The sequence below is a fragment of the Syzygium oleosum genome, unplaced genomic scaffold (assembly GCF_021117445.2).
Source record: "Syzygium oleosum isolate NSW1041296 unplaced genomic scaffold, Sole_v2.1 Sole_v2.21, whole genome shotgun sequence".
Taxonomy (NCBI): domain Eukaryota; kingdom Viridiplantae; phylum Streptophyta; class Magnoliopsida; order Myrtales; family Myrtaceae; genus Syzygium; species Syzygium oleosum.
The window spans coordinates 6,717,389-6,740,858 of NW_026607505.1; the positions used below are offsets into that span (position 1 = coordinate 6,717,389).

At 41.6% G+C, this 23,470-nt stretch overlaps 3 protein-coding genes and 2 pseudogenes across 3 annotated transcripts; 2 read left to right on the plus strand and 3 right to left on the minus strand.

Moving 5' to 3' along the window:
- Window positions 1-4,082: 4,082 nt before the first annotated feature.
- Window positions 4,083-5,047, minus strand: LOC130140759 (L10-interacting MYB domain-containing protein-like; annotated as a pseudogene).
- A 3,616-nt stretch (window positions 5,048-8,663) lies between these two features.
- LOC115662514 (probable 3-hydroxyisobutyrate dehydrogenase-like 1, mitochondrial) lies at window positions 8,664-9,921 on the minus strand (annotated as a pseudogene).
- A 3,679-nt stretch (window positions 9,922-13,600) lies between these two features.
- LOC115671290 (mitochondrial import inner membrane translocase subunit TIM17-2-like) lies at window positions 13,601-14,705 on the minus strand. Its single transcript, XM_030592821.2, has one exon. The coding sequence runs from the start codon at window positions 14,535-14,537 to the stop codon at window positions 13,860-13,862; it is 678 nt and encodes a 225-aa protein (XP_030448681.1). The 5' UTR covers window positions 14,538-14,705; the 3' UTR covers window positions 13,601-13,859.
- A 731-nt stretch (window positions 14,706-15,436) lies between these two features.
- On the plus strand, window positions 15,437-18,040 carry LOC130140763 (uncharacterized). The gene has a single exon (XM_056321071.1). The coding sequence runs from the start codon at window positions 15,614-15,616 to the stop codon at window positions 17,516-17,518; it is 1,905 nt and encodes a 634-aa protein (XP_056177046.1). The 5' UTR covers window positions 15,437-15,613; the 3' UTR covers window positions 17,519-18,040.
- A 1,510-nt stretch (window positions 18,041-19,550) lies between these two features.
- On the plus strand, window positions 19,551-22,221 carry LOC115671094 (senescence/dehydration-associated protein At4g35985, chloroplastic-like). The gene is made up of 5 exons (XM_030592573.2): window positions 19,551-20,360; window positions 20,894-21,021; window positions 21,162-21,328; window positions 21,444-21,528; window positions 21,920-22,221. Exons 1-5 carry the CDS (start codon window positions 19,758-19,760, stop codon window positions 22,095-22,097), a joined length of 1,161 nt encoding a protein of 386 aa, XP_030448433.1. The 5' UTR covers window positions 19,551-19,757; the 3' UTR covers window positions 22,098-22,221.
- Window positions 22,222-23,470: the final 1,249 nt, after the last annotated feature.

Consider the following 23,470-nt stretch of genomic DNA (forward strand, 5'->3'; position numbering starts at 1 on the left):
ATATGTTATGGGGTAGATTGCATGTATGACTTGTCTGGGTACGCATTGGCCTACGTGGGGTTTAGGGGGTTGCTTATTGAGACTCGTTCTCACGGTTATTATATAACCATTTCAGATCCGCGACCATGAGTGACTGGAGACGCTGCAAGGGTATCTCGGAGATCAAGGACGGGTCAAGTTGCCTAATATTTTTGTGTGCCCCTCTTTTGTATAGTGAAGTAGGATATCCAACCACTACTCCATTTTAATGTTGTGTATTTGGAATTATTGTTTTGTGCTATCCCTTCGTCATATTTTACTGTCTGGGTTGTTTTATTTCGCTTCCGCTTGCGTAGTTCGTTTGAGTCGGCAACGCGTCCTGGGACGTCGCGTTCAATACGACCGTGGAAGGGGTGTCGCGAGCCCGTTGGGGTTCGGGGCGTGACACCACCGGTGCCGGCAAATGGTTTGAGCTTTTCTCTAAAAAAAAAGTAAAAATCCTTTACAAAATATAGTTTTTTCCAAAGTCTTTCCCTCCAAAGTATTTCCAAATGCACCCGACATCCTCTCTCTCAAATTTTTTTTGGGTCAAACTCTCTCTCTCTCTCAATGAGTTAGTGGAATCTTATCTTTTCTGGTTAATGATTTGTTTTTACTCAGTCAATTCTTGCACGGACTCTATCTTCAGTGCAACCTCTCATAGGAGTTCATATTCAAATGTCAGGAAAGCACTCTCTTAGGGGAATTATTTATGGTTTCAACCTCCACTTGCAACTAAACTGTTTGTTAATTGCTGAATACCGATAGTTGGATACGTAACTGCTGTTAGTTGAGACAGAGTATCCCGTCTCAGAATCCGGAATTAGGCCAGATACCGCTGGTAACTATAGCCAGAAATGGATTCTTTATAGGAATCGTGTCAGATTAACCAACAATAGTATGGTCAGCCAGCTTTAGACATGAATTTTTTGCTGCCGTGTTTGAAATGGGTAGTCCAACACTCCTGTTCTCTATTTCACTGCGATTGGACAGTAGAATTCCAACAATCGTGACTAGTACAAGAGCATGATTGTTGAGGCTCCATTATGCATGCTTGGATGGTGAGCGCAATAGTTGATGCTGTGTGTAAGTGACTAGGTACTTTCTTTGATTTTCGCTGGGTTTCTCTAGATGCTCATTATCTGTTATATATTATTAACGGCTTGAAATGTATTTAAATGTGCTGTGTTGACAGGGGTAACACATTTACATATTTAACTAAGCATGTCTAAGCGTGTTGATGATAGTAACCTGTGTAATACGCGCTGGCAGATTCCTAGAAGTGTTGGCAACTTTGTGCCGATCTCCTACTATTGAGTTAGTTAAGTTTTCAGAAACATAGAGGCTAAGCGTCTAATATGGTCCAAGATGAATTCCTTCCATGCGACGTTGGACTCATTAGGACCATCAATCACAGACTTTAGGATGTGCTGGAACTAGCAATGAGTATTGGTTCAGTTCAATCACGCGGGCTCGATGTAACCAAGTTTTATCTTCCTTACTCATCTAGAAGGCTCGACTGGTCATCGCCGGATCACGCTGTGGAAAATTTGCACTTGCACTCAGCTCCACCAAAGACCAACTTGCTCATCATCCAGAAGGCGAACATCAGGAAACTAATCAAAAGCTTTGACAATGGAGAATAGGAGGGCATAGCGAAGATTCAAAGCTTGGCCATTTGACTCGTACATTACAAAGAATCGCCAGGACCAGCGGGGATCAATCAGAACCATTCAGGTCGTTGTCTTGCCGATCTAGGAGGGATCTCGAGCAAGAAACGTTAGTGGGTTGCAACAACCCCAAACATCAGTGGGTTGCAAGTTGCGACAAGTACAAGCACTATGAATACGTTTGGTACAGCATTTCCAAGGGGTTTTGGGGAAATGCAAGACAGTTTAGCCTAAAAGACTTTGGGGAAATGAAAAGACTATTTGGTAAATTCTGCTTTGAAAAACAATTTTAAGTAAAAAGCTGTTTGGTGGAAACACATTTGAAAAGTGCCTTTGGATGATTAACTTAAGCTTTTTAATTTTTAATTGGTTTAAAATTGGAAAAAAAATCTGCAAATTTAAATATTGACAACAATCTGTGTTAAAAAATTTATTAAAAAATAAAATTTCATTTTCTTGCTAGACAAATTCAAATGGAAAAAATTCACCTCAAAGTGGTCTCTTTCTCAAATTTAAAAAAAAAAGAGAGAATACTTTCATTCCAATAAACGTGGTAAAATATGCTCCGACGAAAGAAATTCATTATCCTTAAAAATTACGAACCACCTTGTATATTTTTTAAACTTATAGTTATTTGATCACGTAAATGTACCATGTAAAAAGTAGAGTCATCATTTGAAGCACTACCCTCCTCATTTACATCATCGATATATAAATTGAGATCCAAATAAGAACACTTTCGTTGCAATAAACATGGTAACATATGTCCCTACGAAAGAAATTCATTATCCTTAAAAATTACAAACATCCCTAAATATTTCATAAACTTATAGCTATTTGATCACGTAAACATGTCATGTCAGAAGCAAAGTTATCATTTGAAACACTACCCTCCTCATTTACATCATCGGTATATAAATTGGGATCTAAATCTACTTCTGCAAAGTGTGATTCATTCACGGCATTTTTTTCATATATAATTGTGCAAAGTCATTATCGCTATCACAATTTTCACTTGCTTTTTGTATGGATAACTTGGCATACTCTTTAGAATCTTCCACTTCTTCTTCACTACGCCAAAGGCAAGCTCAATTTCTGATCATAGTGAGGAGTGGGCACGGTTGAACATTTCTTTATAGCCTGTAGGTACCGGACCTCGTTGAAACTCGGGCAAATGATACCTAACTTCTTTGTATGGACCCAAGTAACTCATGGGATTTGGATATCCAGAATCCACTGAATAGTATTTACCTACACAAAAATATTGTAAATTTAATCAACATATACCACATGGACATATGAATGTATAAAAACCACTAATTAACGAACCTTTCGGATTTTAGGAAATTGTAAATCACGTCTCCTAATGGCTTCATAAAAGATACGAGTATCATGAGTTGTTCCCTCCCAACCGGCCCAAACATAAGTAAATTCCATGTTGAAATTGCATACGGCCAATACATTTTGCGTCGATGTTCCTTTTCGACGGATAAAACGAAGTTGGTCGCTCGTAGGTACCACGGCTGGGATATGTGTACCATCTATAATTCCAATGCAATCCTAAAACAAGTACGCAAATATTACTTGATTTATTTTTAGTTTATCTTTTCTATTGTATAATCGTAACTTACCTTAAAATATAGATAAAATATTTTATTGTTTCTTATCTTTCTTAGAACTTCTCCCAAATTGTCGATCGGATGGTTAGATCAAATCTGCTCCTATTTCAAATATTTTATCCAAAACTAAGCTAAATAGCTTGCACATGGTTTTCCCAGAGTGCTAAAAGTGCTCTTGTGCTAACCTGTTACTTATACAATGTTCTAAAATATGGAGAAACATTCCTAGCATTTCTACAACATCAATATTCCTAGATACTTAGAGAACATATCGTGTCACTAAATCATGCCTTAAATTATTAAATACAGTCATACCCATTCTAAACATTTGAAAATACCTTATTGGATTAGCATCAATGCCCATCAACTCTCTTAACTATGCATAGGCCTATGTATGATGAGGTCATGCTTGGTGTTTTGTGATGGTATGTTGCCTGATAAACACCTCTTGTATGTGCGGCTGCATAGAGTAGCCAATATTCCTCTTTATCTTTTTCATGGTTTTCCCTTTCAGTAGAATCATCCATAACCGGTTAAAGTAACAAAATAGAATTAGAATAAGAATGTAACAAATTATCTAGAACATCCATCGATAGAACACTTGTCAACCATCATATCTATGAAAACTCCACTTGATAAAGGGAATACCAATTAGAAATAGGTCTCACAATATAACATAAACATGTCTCACCAACTAATACAAATAAGTAGTGCAAATCGGTCTCACATTACACTAACGTAGCATATGAAATAATTCAAATAAGTAGCTACCATCCTAGTGATGACTACGTTGTGTGAACATATATTTGAGCCACTTGACTTTTTCTTGATCGCCATCCATGTTTATGAAGATTTGCCTATTGTCTTTCTTTTCTGCAAAATGATCTAGTGCAAAAAGTATAACTCATTGTCTTGCTTAATCTCAGATATGGCTTTCAACGTCTCTATGATTTCCTTTTAAGGATCAAACTCTCTCGCATGGCTCATACTTTCAATAGCTGAACAAATTCTTTCCATTTGCGTTGCTAGCTTTGTAGTTGTGGTCATTTTCTTCTCATTCTTTCCTCGAGGTTGCCTCACCGAACTCTGCGGTGTTCTTTTATGACTTTGAGCTTGTTCAACAATCTTTTCACCTACATTAGACTCTGTATCATTTTCAGTAGATCCAGCACAATCATCAATAATAAGTTGTGTGGAAGAATATCCTCATCAATACATAAACCTTGTGTAGGATTTCACGTGACATTTCCGGTAGCAACTGTATCTCCAAACATTCTATCCAACAAAACTTGAAGATCCGGATGTATTCCTTTCGTTCTAAAAACTCTAACCTTAGGATTTTCCTGTTATGATAAACATGTTCGTGAGTTGTATCATAAAAGATTAACTTTAAAAAAAGTAACAAAAGAATGGGAAAAAACCTGAATTTTTCTCTCCCACTAAGCATCACTTGCTTCAATGGTATTCTTTTTTGGATTCCCATCCTAATCCTATTTCCTTCAAAACCAATATCCTCCATCTTTTCCATTCTTTTTTAAGAATATCTCACTTACACTTCATTTGACTTTTATCATACTTTTTGCTCCTTAAGTCCTCAAACCTCTTAATTATGACTGTCCATCCATCCCTTTTATTGTTTGCAGGACGATTTCCATTATCAATTTGTTCAATGCACAACTTACAAAAGATTTCTACATCTTTTGGGCTCCAAAATGCCTTTTATTTGGATGAACTTGCCATCTACTAGTAACACGAACTAAAATCAATATCGATACGAGTGCAATTGACATTATTAAAAGTGTTTATGAGTACACATGCCATCAATCATTATATGTGAAATTTCACAAGTAGAATCAATATCAATACGAGTGCATTTTACATTCACAACTAAAATCAATAAACATGATAGTATGCTACCAGTCTTATAATTATTAAAGTTGAAGATTATTGTAAAGATACTAAGATGTGAAGCAGACTCTAAAATTTCTTTGGTCCAAGAGATTTGTGGCATGAAAGAACAAATTAAGTTTCAGAGATGCACAAAGAAAATCAAGAATTTGACAAGAAAAGAAAACCTATTTTTTAGAATGAGCAAGGGCGAAGCAAGAACTTGAATCAAGTATAGCCTTAAGTCTTATCGTACATTTTTCTGGTCTAAAGGTACAGTGTGCTATTTTTTTAATGTTTTTGATGATTCACAATATGTGAATCATTTTTTTGGTCTAAAGGTACAGGGGAAGAAGACGTTGAAGCTACACACTCCGAGCTCTAACGGCTTCTATGGTGGTAAATATCGTCGAACATTATGTTCGTAATTGTCGAAGTTACCTTTAAATATGTTCAATTCTACTGTTAGAAGTGTGGAAAAGGGGCGACACTAAGTTCACAAAAACTTTTTAGTTCAATCGGACTAGTTAGGATAGAAGTATCATATAAATTGTGAATATAGAATTAGGTGGTCCAGTCCAAAAATAAGTACTTGCTATAGGAGAGGCCATCTAGTTAAGCTTCCGCGGTCGTGTTTCTTCCTTTTCCTTTTCCATTTTTGAAAACTCACAATCTTCCTAGAAATAAGATAAAATCTGAAGGCCTCCCTTGCCATTGTGCTTTCGACAAAATTGCTCAGGTTGGGAGGCCACAATTTTCTAGCATGCCGATCCTCTGTTTTCTAATTCAAGCAATTGACTAGGGAATTTCATTTCTTTTAATTAAGCTTGCTTTTGACTGTTGATATGGTTGTGCTCCCATTTTACAACAGCTCATAGATACCAGACAATAAATTTTTTTCTAAAAGACATCCTAATTTATTTATTTTTTTATAAAAGACTTCCTAATTGGTAAGCCTGTGTATTTGTATATTTGGGCAATCGATTTATTTTATAGAGCCTTCATTGTCTAAAAGAGTTTCAGAGTGTTCTTCAAGCTCTTATAGAGCAACCAAACTAAGTTTCCAACTAATTCACCGTTGTATGGTGTCATCTCTGAGGTAAAATGTCAAACAGGTGGTGAGCATGATGGGTGAGGTGTAATACAAACAGGAATTCCTATCAATCGGTGAGGAATAAAACATGAGAAACCCAACTAAAAATTGCTAGAGTCGAATCGACAAATCTGAGACCAAATAATAGACAACAATTGAGATAATAATTTGAAGCTTTAGCAAAAGGCAACACAGAACAATCATAAGATTGAGTCTCAATGAATCGACGTATCCTACCTTGGGGAGATCCAAATGGTTACCTGCTAATAAATGAAGACACTGAAAGACTTGGAGAATCTCATGAAGACGAAATTGCTCGACGAAGATATTCAGCTGCGACTGGCTTCGACCGCAGGCACAGACACTAGATTTAGTCCAGAGCGTGTGTTCTTGCTTCGCTTGGTTCCTCCGGCTCTCACGCGCGCACTTTCAGCGCAAGAGCGAAGTGCAGGAGCAGGATGAAAGAGCCAAAGAGCGAAGCGAAAGAACGAACTAGATCTGGGGTTTTACTTTTTAAAAGGGGTAAAATTGGATTTTTATTAAGGTTTTGAGAGCATAATAGGCAACTGACGAATTTTCATTAATTGAGGCCTTTAGCATTCCGAAAATACTGAAATCTCAAAGCTACTCCTTACTAGCCTTGAGCTTTCAGCCTTTCAATGCCAGCTTTCACCTCAAAGCCTCTTGGGAATGGTTGCCAAACACCCCAAATTTTCCTCAAGGAGCTTTCAAAATGCTGAACCAAACGCACCCTTTGAGCAGTTCCCAAACCGAGTCATCATAGACTAAGGAGAAGATTATCATAGATCTCAACAACAGACATAAACAATGCCTATGGCATGCTTCAAGCACCTGTGTACACACGAAACAGAGGGACTCTCGTTTACTACTCCTAATGCTTCTGTGGCAAAATTATTTTGACAAACCAAAGAATTATATCAAAAGACATCAAATAATTCATGTACATGAATCAAAGCACTTGCTTTGGAAGTCCACAAAAACTACTCACTTTCTGATTATTACTTAATAGGAATACATTATCTGTTCTGCATAGTCAACAAACTTTCTAGACCAGATTTACATAATCATTAAGCTTTTCATCAAAGAGATTAGGCACAGCAACATTTGCTTAAAAATATGAGCCGTTCAGGACTCTCTCTCTCTCTCTCTCTCTCTCTCTCTCTCTCTCTCTCTCTCTCTCTCTCTCTTTCTCTCTCTCTTCCTGAACTAAATCTGTAGAGGGTTTGGATCTCTCTCTCTCTTCCTGAACTAAATCTGTAGAGGGTTTGGACAAGCCCAAAAGAAAGACAACATTCTTAAAGAAAATTCCCTAAAGTATCTCTGAGAATGCACAAAAAAATGGACTGTTGACGAGAGTACAATATTCGGAACATTAGACAGTGAGAATTATTTCGGTGTCAATGGGCCTTATTAGATGCTCATATGTGCCCTTTGCCACACGATCGTGGTCACAATTGTGAGATCACATTAGTACCTGCTTATCCTGTAGCAGATTACATGTTATTCTAATTGGAGTCACCACTGAGCACTAATGCGACATGATTTGCTCACTTTCAAATCCTGTTCCTTGAGAACCATTGACACAAACTTGTACTGGCTTTTGTGGACAGAGATGATACAGGGAAGCTGTTGAAGAAAGGAACTAAGCTAATTCAACCATGATCACCTGACGTTGCTATTCTCATGGTTTTGTTACAGTATCAGAGAGAAATTGTGTTGGAGATGATCATAGATGCCATCAATGATACAAAAGTTGGCAGCTAGAAGGAAGGTAGTGTCATCAAACACATAAAACTCTTGCACACAAAGGTATCCACGATTAGATCCAATTGGGTTAGAAGGAACTAAATTCCTGATTTATTGGCCCAATGCGGCAGCCGCAAATTAAGTGATAAATTGGAGATATCAGTCCTGAAAATCATGGCCACTTTGATACTGTAAGTTGCTTTTAGTCAGTGAATGAAATAACAATTTTTCTAGGAATAAGAAGAAATATATATACCATGGGTGCATTACTAGAATGGAAGAGTTTCTCACAGAAAATGCTCTCATCTCAAATTCTGAATGTGAATACCACAATCTATTTCCCTTCCTACCCAAACAAATCAGTACCTACTTTGGTCCGTAGACAGTAAACAAGTCTAGCTACCGCAACCAAATGTGAAAACCAAGAGCTCATCAGCAGGCCCATAATAGTTATACTATTCTCCTTTCCATGTATTGCTACACAACTCATAAACTGTTTTGAATCCAGAGAGTTACCATGGTGACCATCAAATTGCAATAAAAAGTGAGGACAATGTCCAAGCTGACAAATCATTTGATAAACACTCCGTTTCGTCTCACGAATCCTGATTAACATATTAATCCCAACCTTTATGTAGTCAGTCTATCATACATTCCAAAGATAGAAGCACATAATTATACATTCAATAGCCAACCATAGTAATCCACTCCTCTTAAAACACCAATACAACAGAGGGCAAATGTTACTGTTGGTATATAGCAAATGATGATCCATCCATGTATACCAATATAGCTACACAATAAGAACACTAAGCAGAGGTCATACTCATATATTGGAGGAGCCCGCATTCTCGAGCGAAACATTGTTAAGCCGCTCGAGAGTCAGAATGAGTGCCTGAGTGCCCAAATCCCCCTCCCCGTGAGCCTTGAGCGACAAGTAAAGCTGCTGAGCGAGCGCCAAGCCGGGCAATGCGAGCCCCATCCTCTCACATTCCTTCAAGCATATCCCCAAATCCTTCACAAAGTGGTTCACATAAAACCCCGCCTCGAAATCCCTCTGCAGTATCCTGTTCCCATGAACATCCAGCAACTTGGAGCCCGCAGCCCCACTCGATATCGCGCTTATGAACAACCCGACATCGAGCCCCGCCTTATGGGCATAAACCATGCCCTCCACCAGCCCCACCATCGTCGAAGCGATCGTGATTTGATTCCCCAATTTCGCGAATTGCCCCTTCCCGGGGCCTCCCATGTAATTGACCTTCCCCATCACGGCGAACAGGGGCTCCAGCCTGCGGACCGTCGCAGGGTCGCCGCCCACGAAGATCGCGAGGGCGGCATTGCGGGCGCCGCGGTCGCCGCCTGAGACGGGGGCGTCGACGGCGTGGCAGCCCTTGGCGGAGGCGGCAGCGGAGATCTCCTCGGCGAGGGAGGGGTCGGAGGTGGTCATGTCCACGAGGACGCCGCCGGGGCGGAGGGAGGCGAGGGCGCCGGAGGAGGGGTCCAGGAGGACGGAGCGGACGTCGGAGGGGTAGCCGACGATGGAGAAGACGACGTCGGAGAGGGCGGCGAGGGAGCGCGGGGAGTCGGCGAGGCGGGCGCCCATGTCGACGAGGGGCTGGGCCTTGGCGACGGTGCGGTTGAAGACGGTGAGGGCGTAGCCGGCGCGGATGAGGTGGCCGCACATGGAGTGGCCCATGACGCCGGTGCCGATCCAACCCACTCGGGTGCTGGAGGGAGTGATGGGGTCGGCGGCGGCGGTGGACGACATGGCGCGGCGGAGGAGGAGGGAGAGGGCGGCGGAGGAGGGAGGAGAGGGTTAGCGGAGAAGTTCAGTGAGTGGCAGTGACGAAGAAGGCATTGGCATCCATCATTTCAGGGGGCAGAGGAGGAGGATTTAGCGAAAAAGTAAAAATTATAAAATGAAATTTCCTTTTTTTTTGTTTTTTACACTATTTCCACACTTATATGACTATATCAACCTCATTAGTGATGGTTTCGGGTTCTACTCTGGAACCTGAGAACCTGACCCGTGCAAACCTGTATGTTCCAGGTTTTAAGATATGCAAGATAGGTTTCAGGTTTAAAAAATTGAGGAACATATTTCGACGGGTAAGTTCCAGGTTCTAGGTAAGTGGAACCTAGAACCTGAAACCTAAACAAATTTTTTATATTTTAACTTAGATGATAAGTATATAATTTGAAACCACTAATCCAAGCTTTCATTTTATAACTTGTTAATATTTCATATTCTTCGTATGTCTAAATATAAGTTGTGATTAGTATATCATAACAGAAAGTGGTAGTCATTAAAAATGATGATTCACTACAATTGTTCAATTGATAATGCAGGTGAAACCTAGGTAGACCTTGGAACCGACTCTTGAACTTGTGATAGGATAGGTTCCAAGTTCCATAAATGAGGAACTTATTATCATGAATGGAACTTATACGAAACATGGAACCGCTTGCTCATAGTATCGATTCACACAATTACTCCTCATTTTAATAATATTTATTTGAATCGTAATACTAGAAAAACTAATCTTTTATATTCTCTTTGGCGAAATGAAATAAATAAATAAATAAAAAAACTTATTAGACCCTGGAACCTGTGACATGATAAATTTTAGGTTTCAAATTCCGACGAGTAGGTTTCAGGTTCCAAAAAATAAGGAACCTAGAACCACTCACACTCTAAACCTCATGATAAAAAAAAATGACTAAATCTACCAAGTTTTCATCAAAAAGATTAAATCATCCTCAATTATTCAATTGCAATTCAAAGTGATGGTCTCGAATTACTTTCATTATTTTTTAGTTTTTCTATATCTAGTTTTTGTTTCTTGTAGATTTAACATGTATATTAAAGGCAATAGATTTTTTTTTGTTACATATTACTTCCATAGAAGTTCGTTTCTTCCAAAAGATAAATTTCAAATTTATGGTCCCAAATTTATTTACTTTACTTTTTTTTTTTGGCTTTTTCTTTTAATTATGTAGGATTTACTTGCCATAATAAAGAATTTCACACCATTTGGTTTATGTTTTCGGTAGATTTCCCATGTATAGTAAAGGCACTATAGTTTTTCTCTATTGTTAGATATTACTTCCATAAAACTTCGTCTCTTCGAAAAGATAAATTTCCAAGAGACCTAATTTCTCGCAAATTTATGGCACTTGTGATTTTCTTATTCCGTGGAATACTCGAGAAAAGAAATGCTGACCAAACTTCTACCATGCATCTTAGGTTCGACTCGATGAACACACGAAATTGATTCCACTTATTTTTATTCTGAGTTAGTCATTTGGACGTCGAGTCGAGTTTTAGATAACTTATGGTCGTGGTTGATAGATTTAAGAGCTTTATCAAGTACTTGACAAAGACTTTTAATACTTGTGATATTAGATCGAGCTTCGGTACAAGAATATGCGAATTAAGTTAACCTAACTCGTTTTAGTTTGAACTTGGCCATGTATATAATCTCCGGTTCCATCTGCATTGGGATAAAAGCAAGAAATTTGACCTGAAATTGCCATGAGAGATTAGCTCAAGTACGACAGTCGCGAAATATGACCCTGACACCAAAATTGAACACGACAACGATACACAGACCATAGTTTTAGTTTCTCATTTTTTTCACTTCTGATGTAAGGTCATAATTTGCACAAATGAGACTTCCTGATGTTGGATTTTTGCCAGACATAACTCTGATTTTTCGCAATCCTCCTCAATTGTTTTTCCACGTTCTTGGTTGATTTTTTCCAGCCATCCAGAGGACATAGATTGTTCCACTTCGAACACTAATAGAAAGCACGAAATAATACAACCAGAACTTTATACACCTGATAAAACACTCAAATACAGAGCTGGAATGACCCGGCTTGCTAAAGATCCAAAATAATCGCGAGCTGAGTACATTGAGCAAGAGCAGTGCAAATTGAATGATCTCTAACTACTGAAAATTTCTACCTGCGAAAAACAACTACTATTGAGCTGAGAAGCCATTCAAAATGGTGATCAGATTTCTAGTATCTTTTGACACGTAGTTTCCAGACTATGGTCGACGATTGCGGACAAGAGTGGCAATTGTTAAGACAACCCAAGCATTAACAAAGACGAAAAAACTATGTTCCAGATCAGTACAATTCACTGTAAGTAAACCCAGTAACAGAGAAAAATAATACTCCAAGGCTTAACCAGCCAGACATGAAATGACTAGAACAAACCAAAGACAAACTTCATGAATTAAAACTCAAGGTATGAGAATATTAAATTACTCCCGCAATAAGAGAAGCAACAGCTAGATTACTCAAGACATGCTGAAGCAAGACCAGCAGAACCTTAGAAGATAATCATATAGCACATGGCTTCAGCTCGTTCTATCGGGACATCATTAAACCAGTAAGAACGCACTCAGATGTGTGCCAATCAGTAGCATCACCATATCCAGACAGCAAGAAAAGAAAAGTAAAGTAGGGGGGTATTCATCCATAATATAGGTGATTAGCCTGCTGGACTTATGTTTGTATTAACTCCTTCCTAAATCAATATTTTCCCCCAATCAAGTGGAGGCACCATCATAGGTGAACATCAAAAAGAAGAACACAGCAAAAGAAAAATATTAACTTACCAAATATGAAAATCCCATCAAGGCTGAAACCAGATAACTGTGTGAAGTTCTAAATTCATCCTTTTAGCCTGCTTGACTCACACAACACAAGTGACTTAGTGCATTAACTCCTTAAATCAACCTTTCCCCCAATCAAAAGGCGGATCAAAGGAATGAGTGAGCACAATTGAATTAATAAGCTATTGGACCCCAATCACTAAAAGGACTAGCTGCAATGGCTGCATCTCGAGCAAAATCAAAAAATTAAAATCTGAAATGTATTTTGCACCACACTTGGTAAGGAATATAAAATAGTTACTAGAAGCAACAACAAAACAGGAACTCCATAGCTTTATATCAGCAGCATGTTCCGCGATTAAATAAAGGAAATCAATGACATGTGCCTGTCAGTTGACCATTTTGCTATGCCGCCAAGATCTAGAACAGATTTAACCCAGTGCCCATGTTAGCATACTACCACAAGCAAGTAACTCCTTGCACACAGGTGTCTAGAAGGACAGGAGGAACGCCATACTTCATACATCACATTCTTATGGGTGCCAATAGAACTTACCACCGCTTGCCTTGGCCGAAGAAGCGGTCAAATGCCAGAAGTCACAGGCAATGTCATTTAGCGCAGCAAAGAAACTTTCTTCCATAAGTACAGAGTGAAAACAAAAACCATCACAAGCTCGGGATGCCAATCGAGTCATATAGACAAATTCAAGCCAAAGAGCTAGATGTACTTTCGCCCATCATGATATATATATATATATACACACACAATAGCTTTTACCATAAGAAGACCATTATGAATAATCGCCAATGCGTGGGCTCAAGTAAAATCGAGTTCACAAACAAATAAGCTCATATCACATAATCTACTTGTCAGTTTCCACTCATGGACAGCTCTCGAACATAGAAACGAATCAGTCTGACCAATTAATGTTTATTAGCCCTAAACTAATTTAGCCCGTCTTGCAAGCAAAATCCAGACAAAATTGCCATCGCATTATATTACAGTGATGCCCAAGACATCGAAATTTCATTGCGAAATGGAAATAAGAACCACACATATCACCTTCAATACATCGTTCAAACCAGAGCCCTCGGAAGCCCCATCTTACGATCATCCCTCCTGACAACGTCTAATTAAAAACTTAAGCTTCAATTTTTATGGAACCTAAAATGTTTACTTGTACTCAAATGAAGGCATCGGGGTATCGTAACTCTCCAAAATCTCCGTCTTCGCTCCGCCGCCGCCGCTGCTTGCCGCAGTCTCATGCTTGTTCCCTCCGAACCACCCTCCGAGCCAAGAGCCCGAATCCGATCCCGAGGTAGACGCTCCATCACCGGTGGACGCCATCTGCGCGGGGATCTGCCCGGGCAGCTGCCCCGGCATCCCGACCATGCCCGGGACGGGCTCGTCGATGATGATGGGGGGGCCGGGGGGCGCGCTGAGGAGCTTGTTGATCATGATCCCGGCGCCTTCGATGAGGGCCAGGAGGACGCCGCCGAAGACGGCGGAGCGGGCGGAGGCGGCGGCGCCCTGGCGCATCTGGAGGAACCCGCCGGTGGCGGCGCCGGCGATGATGGAGTTCCAGGGGTCCTCCTTCTGGCGGGCGTAGACCATGGTGCAGTCGAAGGCGGAGAAGAGGCCGCCCCAGACGGCGAAGCTGCCGCCGACGCGGGGGGCGTTCATGCGGACGGCCTGGGTACCGCCGAGGACGCGGGCGCCGGCGGGGGAGTTGTAGAGGCCCTTGATGAAGTGGAAGGCGGAGCCCCCCACGGCGCCCATGCCGAAGGCGCCGCCGATGTCGTCGAGGATGCGGTCGGGGCAGGGCTCCCGCGAGGTCTCCGGCGTCCCCATGGGCGGCGGCGGCGACGATGATGCTGCACCACCTGGTTCTAGAGAGAGAAAGAGGAGAGAGAGAGAGAGAGAGAGGGGCTTCTAGGGTTTGCTCAGTTTTGTGGCGAGAGGAAGGGAGGGTGGGCTTCTCGCCAGCCGAGCTTATCGAAGAGAGAGAGAGGAGCGAGGAAGGGTTCAACTTTTCTTCTTAAGTTTTGCGTGTACAGTACACCACCGATCCTCCCCTTCCTTTTTTTTTTTGTGACGGACGGAAAAGCCCTTCGCCACTCGAGGAAACTACGGATCTGACCCTCCGCTCCACGACGTTAGGAAATTAGTTTTCGGAACGTGTAAAACCTGTTTATCCGGATTTCGAAAGCCCTACGGAAATCAAACATGCGAATCCAAGTGCAATATCGGTACATCGTAAAGGTTTTCGGATGTTTTCCGAGTTAAGGGAAGATCGTCGAAGTACGATCGCGCTGAAAGCTCTAAAACTTGTCATTATGGTGTAATTGAGTTCTAAAATTTTCGAAAAGTGCAATCAAGTTCTGAAATTTATCTAATTGGTGCAATCAAGTTTTAAAAATTTGTCAAATTGATATAATCGAGTTCTGAAATTTATCGAATTGATATAATCAAGTCCTTCTATTTACGGTATATTTATTCCTATATTATATGTTCCCAAGATATCTTCGGTAATTAACCTTCACTCTGGAGGGTGTTTTCGGCAACATGGGTCCATGTCGGTCCCCTTCCACGCGCCTTTCCCCCCATTTGCACGTGCGCGTGCAACGCCGTAACTCCATCAGGATTTTTCCGACCTCGCGGCGTCGTTTCGGCAGACCTCGCTCCTGCAAATCGAATCTCGCATATCGCAGCAGCTTATAGCTAGCGCTCGCGGTGGAACGGAACGGAACGGCACGATAGGATAGGACCCAGAACACGGCTCGCTGATCGCTCGAACCTCGTCGCCGCGCCTGGTGATGACATTGGAGACGGCGAGCAATCGCTGAACAAAACGATTCGCAGGTTCAGTTCCTCCTGCTCACCGTGCAAATTTTGAGGTTCGTGTTCTTGGTGCTCCTGGGCATACGATGAACACTGGTTTTGCCAAGTGCCCGGCATTTTCTTTCACCGTCAGAGTTTGCCTGAGACGGACGTGCTTCAGTCAGTGTCGCCCGTCGAGTCCCCGAAACTTTTGGGGTTCTGGGTCCCTCCCAAAACCTCGCCAGAACGCCATTTCCACACGCATCGGTGGTGTCTCTGTTGGGTTTAGTCGGGGATCCCATGAGAAATCTGGCTTTTCGAAGAGGAACGGTGGATCTGCAGCTGGGTTTGCCGGACCAAAGAGTGTGTTGAGTGGGTCGAGAGTGGAGAGTTCCATTCGATGTTGTTCTTTGAGAGAAGGCAGAAACTTTTCGAGTGTGGACTCTCCAAGGGTCGGGGATGGGAGTGGTGCGATAGGAGCTGGGAAAGTGCTTCCCTGGTTGGCAACAAAGGAGACCGTGGAAGTGGAAAGGTCTGTGAAAGTGTATAACAGACGGGCTGGTCGTTCTTCGGGAGAATCCACGAGAAAGTTGCATAAGAGACCAGCTATTTCGAACTCTCGGAGGGTCGGTGACGCGAGTCGTGCAACAAGAGCTGGGAAAGCCATGCCCTGGTTAGCATCAAAGAAAACCAAGGAAGTGGTTGGGGAACAGACTAGTCATTCTTCTTGGGAAGAATCGGCAAGAAAGTTGCAGAAGGCAGCAGAGAGTAGTGGTTCTTCTTGGGTACAATCAACCAAACAGTTTGATGGGGAGCAACGTTCATTCAGGATGAATAGGGCGGATAAGATAGCGGGGACTGATTTATTGGTCGATAAACATACTGATCACACGTGGAGGCGTGATGATTTTGGTAAGTTAGAGGATGGAGAAGATGTAGAAGATGAAGTTGAAGAGGCAGAGACAATTGAAGATCCTAGGTGGGATGCAATTAAGACGCAAGTGAGAGGAGTAGTGGATGTGAAACCACGGACAGAGAATCCGAGACTCACAAGGTGGAATAAGCAGGAAGATTGGGGAAGAAAGATGTGGAATGAAGCAAGTGAATCGAGTCTGCCAAAGCTAGTCAGTGAAGGCGTCTATGGCGTCGGTCCAGTGTTGGCAGCACTGTCAGCAGGAAGGCGAGAATTTTACACATTGTATGTCCAAGAAGGGCTGGATTTGAGTAGTAACAACAGAAAGAAGAAGGATAAGAAGGGATTCGAGAAAGTCTTGAGAATGGCGGGGAAGATTGGGCTAAGCATTAAGGAAGCATCGAAGCACGATCTCAACATGGTTGTTGACAACCGTCCTCACCAGGGTCTAGTTTTAGATGCTTCTCCATTAGAAATGGTTAAGGTAATGGAACTTGATCCTGTATCCCTTGAGGATGAGGGTTCTCTGTGGGTAGCTTTGGATGAGGTCACAGATCCTCAGAACTTGGGGGCAATCATTAGGTCTGCCTATTTCTTTGGAGCTTCAGGGGTGGTCTTGTGTGCCAAAAATTCAGCTCCATTAAGTGGTGTGGTTAGCAAAGCAAGTGCTGGTTCTCTGGAGTTGATGGAGCTCAGATATTGCAAGAACATGATGCAATTCCTCACATCCTCAGCAGAAAATGGTTGGAGAGTCCTTGGAGGATCGGTTTCTTCTAAATCTGTCCCTCTGAATGACATTTCACCTGGTGTACCCACCATTCTTGTTCTTGGGAGTGAGGGCACTGGACTGAGGCCTTTGGTGGAGAGATCGTGTACTCAGTTGATCAGGATCCCAGGAAACATCTCTTCAGACGTAACTGCCGGAGAAGCCAATAATGCGGAAGAGGGCATGGAAACAAATGACTCGGCCGAGGAGTTCCGGTCCTTTTTGGCTGTTGAGAGCTTAAACGTCAGTGTTGCAGCTGGTGTGCTTCTCCATCACCTGATAGGCGCCAATTACAGTAAGGAACCTTGTGTAGCCAATGAATTGACTGGTTGATAGAATTGCATGGCAAGCGAGTTCAAGTTCGTTTTTCAAGTGTAAAATTGCTTATATGTGTATAAGCTAGAGAATCCATGTCAGCTGGTCACCCTTCCTCTCCTGCATTGGCTCTATGGGCCTCCTTTCCCTTTAGGCATTTTCTTGGGATTTTCTTTTCTTTTGAGAAGGCATGTCTTCTGGAATTGGGGTTTTGGTAATCATTTGGATGGAGGTAATGGCAAGAAAGACTACATAGAAGCATCTTGCATTCTTAAATGAAGTTGCCAGATTTTGGCCATATGTTGGAGAGTGAGGGTAATGCAGTCGATTTACAAAAGGTTTTACTTTTTGCTCCTTTTTCAAATGTGAGATTTCTGTAGACAAACTGTTGCATCTACAAACTCAGCAGAAAAGTGATACGGGTGAGCTATAGATGCAGATTTGCTTATGTTTTAGCAGTGGAAGAATGTGAGATCTTGTTTGTGTATTTTCGATACATACCCTTACTTAATTTTACTTAGTTGCTTGATTCTTATGGAATTTGAGGTTGAGCCAAATTCTTAAGTTTTAACCCCTCCCGTTTGATAAGTTATGCAATCAGCTGATGTCAAAGCTTGACGGAAATTCCAGTTTTTTCCCTGATGAAGTTGAAGAAAGTATGTGATGCTTTTCTTCCCTCCTGCCCGAGCTTCCTCATGCAACTTTTCTGCAGTGCATGTTCCAGGAAGTAAGTTATTGGGTCCTTTCGTAGGTTGTGTTACTCAATAAGGTGATGGAGAGTTTCCTCTGCAACCTCTCTCGAGCTGTTCGTTGTTTTTGGCAGTTGATATGTTGTCTTTTTATCGGGGAAATGAATTCCAGATTCGTTCTGTTCTTTTCCTAAAGAGAACATGCACATTTTGTCAAGCAGGTTACAATTTTGTCCCGGTTGCTGGATTCCATGTCCCTAATGCTGCAGTAAACTAGCAATCGGAATTAATTTGGGATTATTGCTATATTTTCGGGTACTATAATGCAAATTCAGTGATGGGGACTACGCCTTGTTACGCTAATTACTTGAAAAGAGAGGACGAATCCATGAACAGAACACAGAACGGCCTTTGCAGTTTTCGCAGTCATGTTCACAGATGATAACGTTTGGCACTCCTTGTACCCTTAACTTTCCCTGTATCTCTGTCTTTTCCACAAAGAGGGAATATCCTCCGGAAGTTTTATATCTCGGTGATTTCGAGATCCGGGCGAGAATTGAGATGAAGCCTTTTAAAGACTTGCTTAAGTCTATTGAGGCATACGTAGACGCATGGTTTTTTTTTTTTTTTTCTCTCAAAGAGTATTTGTTTTATGATCAATCAACTCGAACGGGTATAGATCTTGAGCTTTGGGACTGTTTCAATATCCCAGATAAGGTGAAATTGTCCGAGTCGTCGACAGATTTATGCGTACTCCATCCCGTGAATCAAATTCGAGGGTGGTGTGATCTAGGGCCTTCTCATCGCGGTCATCAACTACGGTCGATTCCACCAGGTGGATAAACCACGTAAAGATGTCGCCTAAGCGGGCGCTCGCAACTGCCCGGAAGAGAAAATCACCACAGAAGAGCTTTGTTAAAAAATTCAGGTGGATTGACAATGGCGTGTCTTGTGCAGACAATCGAACAAGGATGGCATCTCTTTTCATGCTAAGCGTGGAAAGTTCAAGCCCCGAAAAAGCTAGCGTCTTCCTTGTCCTTCGCAAAATTTAAGCTGGAAAGCAGATTTCTGTTTCCCACTGCCTCTGTAAATGTGTCCTCTTTCTCAAATTCGCGAAATGCTACCATTGCCAACATTATCTTAACACATGGAGAAATTACACGAACCTCAACATTAACGTGCAATATTTTTCTCGTCGAATTTTGTTTCATTTATCTCAGTTATGATTAACTTTATTCATCACGTCAACCATGAAAGGTGAAGTGAATTTTTGAATAATTTTTTGTTTTCCAATAGACCAAACCGATTTGTCATGCTCTTATTTATTTACTTCCACCGAAAGGCAGGTCATGTCATCTTTTCAACTTAAAAATCGCCCAACAGGGACGGAATAAAGCTAACTAAAGCTGCGGAATCGATCACAGCACAACTTCCTCTGTACACCATTCCCTTTCAACTTCATTTCCCATCTCCATCTTCTTTCATGTCCCCGAACAATACCTATATTCTTCTTCTTCTTCTTCTTCTTCCTTCCTCTTCAAAACAAAGCAACCAAGAAAACACCAGAGATGGGCTGCTTCAGGTGTGGAACCTCCAAAGCTTCCATGAGAACATCTTCATCGTCTGAACCTGCTCTTTCGTCAAACCGAGAGCACCCATATCCACAGCCACAAGCCAGAGCCCTGAGGCAAGAAGCCCTCCTCACAATCCCATCATGCACAGTCCACTTGATGGAAGAAGGGGAGGCCCTGGAGCTCCTTCCGAGCGGCGAGTTCACGCTCCTCCGGATCTCGGACGAGAACGTCCCGCTCGCCACGATAGTGAAAGTCGGGGATGATCTTCAGTGGCCTCTCACCAAGGACGAGCCCGTGGTGAAGCTGGACCCTCTGCACTACTTGTTCACTTTGCCTGTGAAAGATGGTGACCCTCTGAGCTACGGAGTGACTTTCGCGGAGACGTACGGTGGCGGTTTGAGCTCACTCGACGCGTTTCTTCAGGAGCATTCTTGCTTCTCTGCTTCCACGACTTCCTCGCGGAACAAGAACATTAATTGGAAGGAGTTCGCTCCTAAGGTTGGGGATTATAACAATGTGTTGGCCAGGGCAATTGCAGGAGGCACCGGTCAGATTGTTAAAGGGATATTCAAATGCAGTAATGCTTACACTAACCAGGTTGGCCTTAACCCGCTCTTCTTTTAGATTGGTTGAAGCTAAATTCCTCTGCAATCACTGGGGATAGTTTAGTACTACTGATTTACATACTATGAGGATTTTGGTTTTGTCATAGTTTAAACCAATGATCAAGAACATATATGTTAGCTTCTGCAGAACTTTAGGTTCAGCAAGACTGGCATGAGCAGGACTTAAGTATCTAGCAGCACATACATTGTATTCTGCAAGGTTGAAACCAAAAATCATTGTCAGTTGTCACCTCAATGTATGGAAACAATACCATTTGGTCATGCATCAGGACTGCTATCAAATGAGGTTCTTGCCCTCGAACTTTGATTATGAGTTTGACCACTTCGTTCTCAACAACTTCGTTATAATTGGGTCAAATTCTTGTAATCTTTTGGCTATCTATCTTTGGTTAACACAGTGCTTTCTTTTGTTCCATTTGGCTTCAAATTATTACTTTCATTGCCAAAGCATGATTTGTTTTACTTCTATTTATGGTGATCTAAGAGATTATGGTAAAAAACCAGGTTCATCAGGGAGGCGAGATGATTATCACCCGTGCGGCGGAGAATAGTAACATCACCTATCCAGAGTACACTACCAACGGAAGTACGACCACCAAAAAGAAAAGCGCAATCAACAGAAACTTGAAACGGTATGTTTAACCCGAAAGCTATGATCATCAGTACATTCATTCATAAGAAGTCCATTTATATATAACGAGCAAAAGACATATTCCTTCCGTCATAAGCTTCTCATCTTTCTTTTCGCTCCCCACCCTTTTTTCCTTGGAAGCGTGAGAAAGGTGTCCAAGATGACGGAGAAGATGAGCAAAACAATGCTTGATGGGGTTCAATTTGCCACTGGCTCAGTGATGGCGCCGGTAGTTAAGTCCCAAGCCGGGAAGGCATTTCTGGCAATGGTTCCAGGAGAAGTCCTATTAGCTTCACTCGATGCCGTCAGTGAGTATCATTTATCCACAGTACCGAGTAAAATGGAAGTGCATGTTCCAGCAAAAATCGATGGTGTGTCACTATGATAACTGATTACATTCTCCATTTTGTCGATCAATTACAGACAAAGTTCTAGATGCAGCCGAAGCTGCTGAAAAGCAAGCATTCTCTGCAACCTCCAAAGCAGCTACACGAATGGTCAGCCAGAGGTAAAAACATTTTCATGAAGCTTCAAATTGACTCTATCCTCATCCCTTCGCCCATTCATCGTATTGCCTTTGATTGTTCAAATCCACATTGTCCCCGAAAGCTTAAATTTATAACAGATACGGGCCAGGGTTGTACCTGTTAGCAGATTTTCTTCAGATCCTTCGTTCTTTTGGCTTCTTTTTGGGTTTTACTTGGATTTTTTCCATTGAGCTTGTTAAGGTTCCTTAATGATCACGAGCTCAATTAAGCCAAATCGAAATATTTTTCTCACTTTTTAGGCCTATTGCGAGATGCCCAATTTGGCTCATAACCATAGCACAATGTTTTCTTGAAGATTGTCCGTCAAAAATATTCAGAATTTGAGAGACTGCCATTTCTTGATGACAACAGATTTGGAGAGAGCGCGGGAGAGGCGACAGAAGATGCGCTGGCGACTGCAGGCCACTGCGCTAGTACTGCTTGGAACATCTTCAAGATCAGAAAGACCATCAACCCGGCATCATCGGTCTCATCTGGAGTGCTGAGAAATGTCGCTAAGGTCAAGAGTGCCAAGTCTTCCAAGCTTTAAGAAGTGTAACTAGTCACTGAACAGATTGACTGGTCCCAGGATTTGTTGAAAAAGTTGTATTAATGAACTAGTCATGATATTATATCCCCACGCTAACAATTCGTGCGCGGATGATTGTTGAGCCCAGCGAGGCTACCACTAGGGGCGATTGATTCCAAGGTGGATAGGTTCCAAATTTGAAACTTGAAACCTACCCTGTTATAACCGGTTTTCAGTTTTTGGAACTTGGAACCTACATTGTTTGCCTTGTAATCGATTCTGGAACCTATCCTGTTTTTCTAGTAGGGTCTATCCGAGAAGATGCTTTTTTTTTGTTCCTTTTTTTGTTTCATTTTTTAAAATAAAGTAATATGAGCAACAAAATAGTTCAAAGTAAAAGATAAACAACAAAAATCCCTTATCCGCCAAAAGTAACAATCCATAAAATAAACATGTAGTCACATACAATTATAAATGATAAAAGGTCCAAAAACCTCGAGAACGAGCAAGGGTTGCGAGGCTCGAACAAATGACGACGAGCTGCAACCGAGCAAGGAGGAGGAGGGTGAGTTGTGAGAGAGAAAGTCGTGAAGTGTTTGAGTGAGGTAGGAGTTTTGGAGAGAATTGAAAAAGAGAGATAGAGAAAAAGATGTCAAGAGAGAAATTAAAATTTTTAAGCTTTTCGAAACCAGTTCCAAAATCAGTCAAATCGGTCCGGTTCCTGGGTGGTTCTTCACTTGGAATCGCGAATCAAACTGGTCCCCACTAGTTCCAAAATTTTGAAACCAAGAATTGGATTGGTTCCGACGAGAACCTAGAACCGGACTAATTTTCAGGGCAGTCCGATCCGGTTGCACAACCCTACCTATCACGACCCAGTCCAAGAAGGGCTATAATCAGATTGGACTTATTTTGTGACGCTAGGCTGTGTTTGGCTGACGATATCGTATCTGTAGTTTGTTAACTGTTACACGATTGGACAAACGTAAATACAAAACATGTATCGGCCGGACTCGAAAGAAAATTTCCCGAGAAATCCTGTAGACTTTTGGCCTTCAAAAGTTATCTTCATCCTCAAAGTCCCACCTAAAAGTGTTTCCTTTCCTACAATCAAAAGATATAAACAACAATGTTGATTCCTATTCCATATGTCCTTACCTCCAAGGCTACAACCAAAGGAATAAAAAAGCATTAACTTTGATTCCGGTTCTCATTCCATTTCCTTTAGCTCTGGCATTCCATTGAGAGCATTATTTATTCAGCTGTCAAGCCCATTTGCATTCCAGCTACATCGGACTTCTTTCTACATATTAAATATCTCTTCAAAATCTAAAAAACAGAGACATAATATTTGATTATTGGAAAATTATGAAAAAATTATATGAGATCGCACC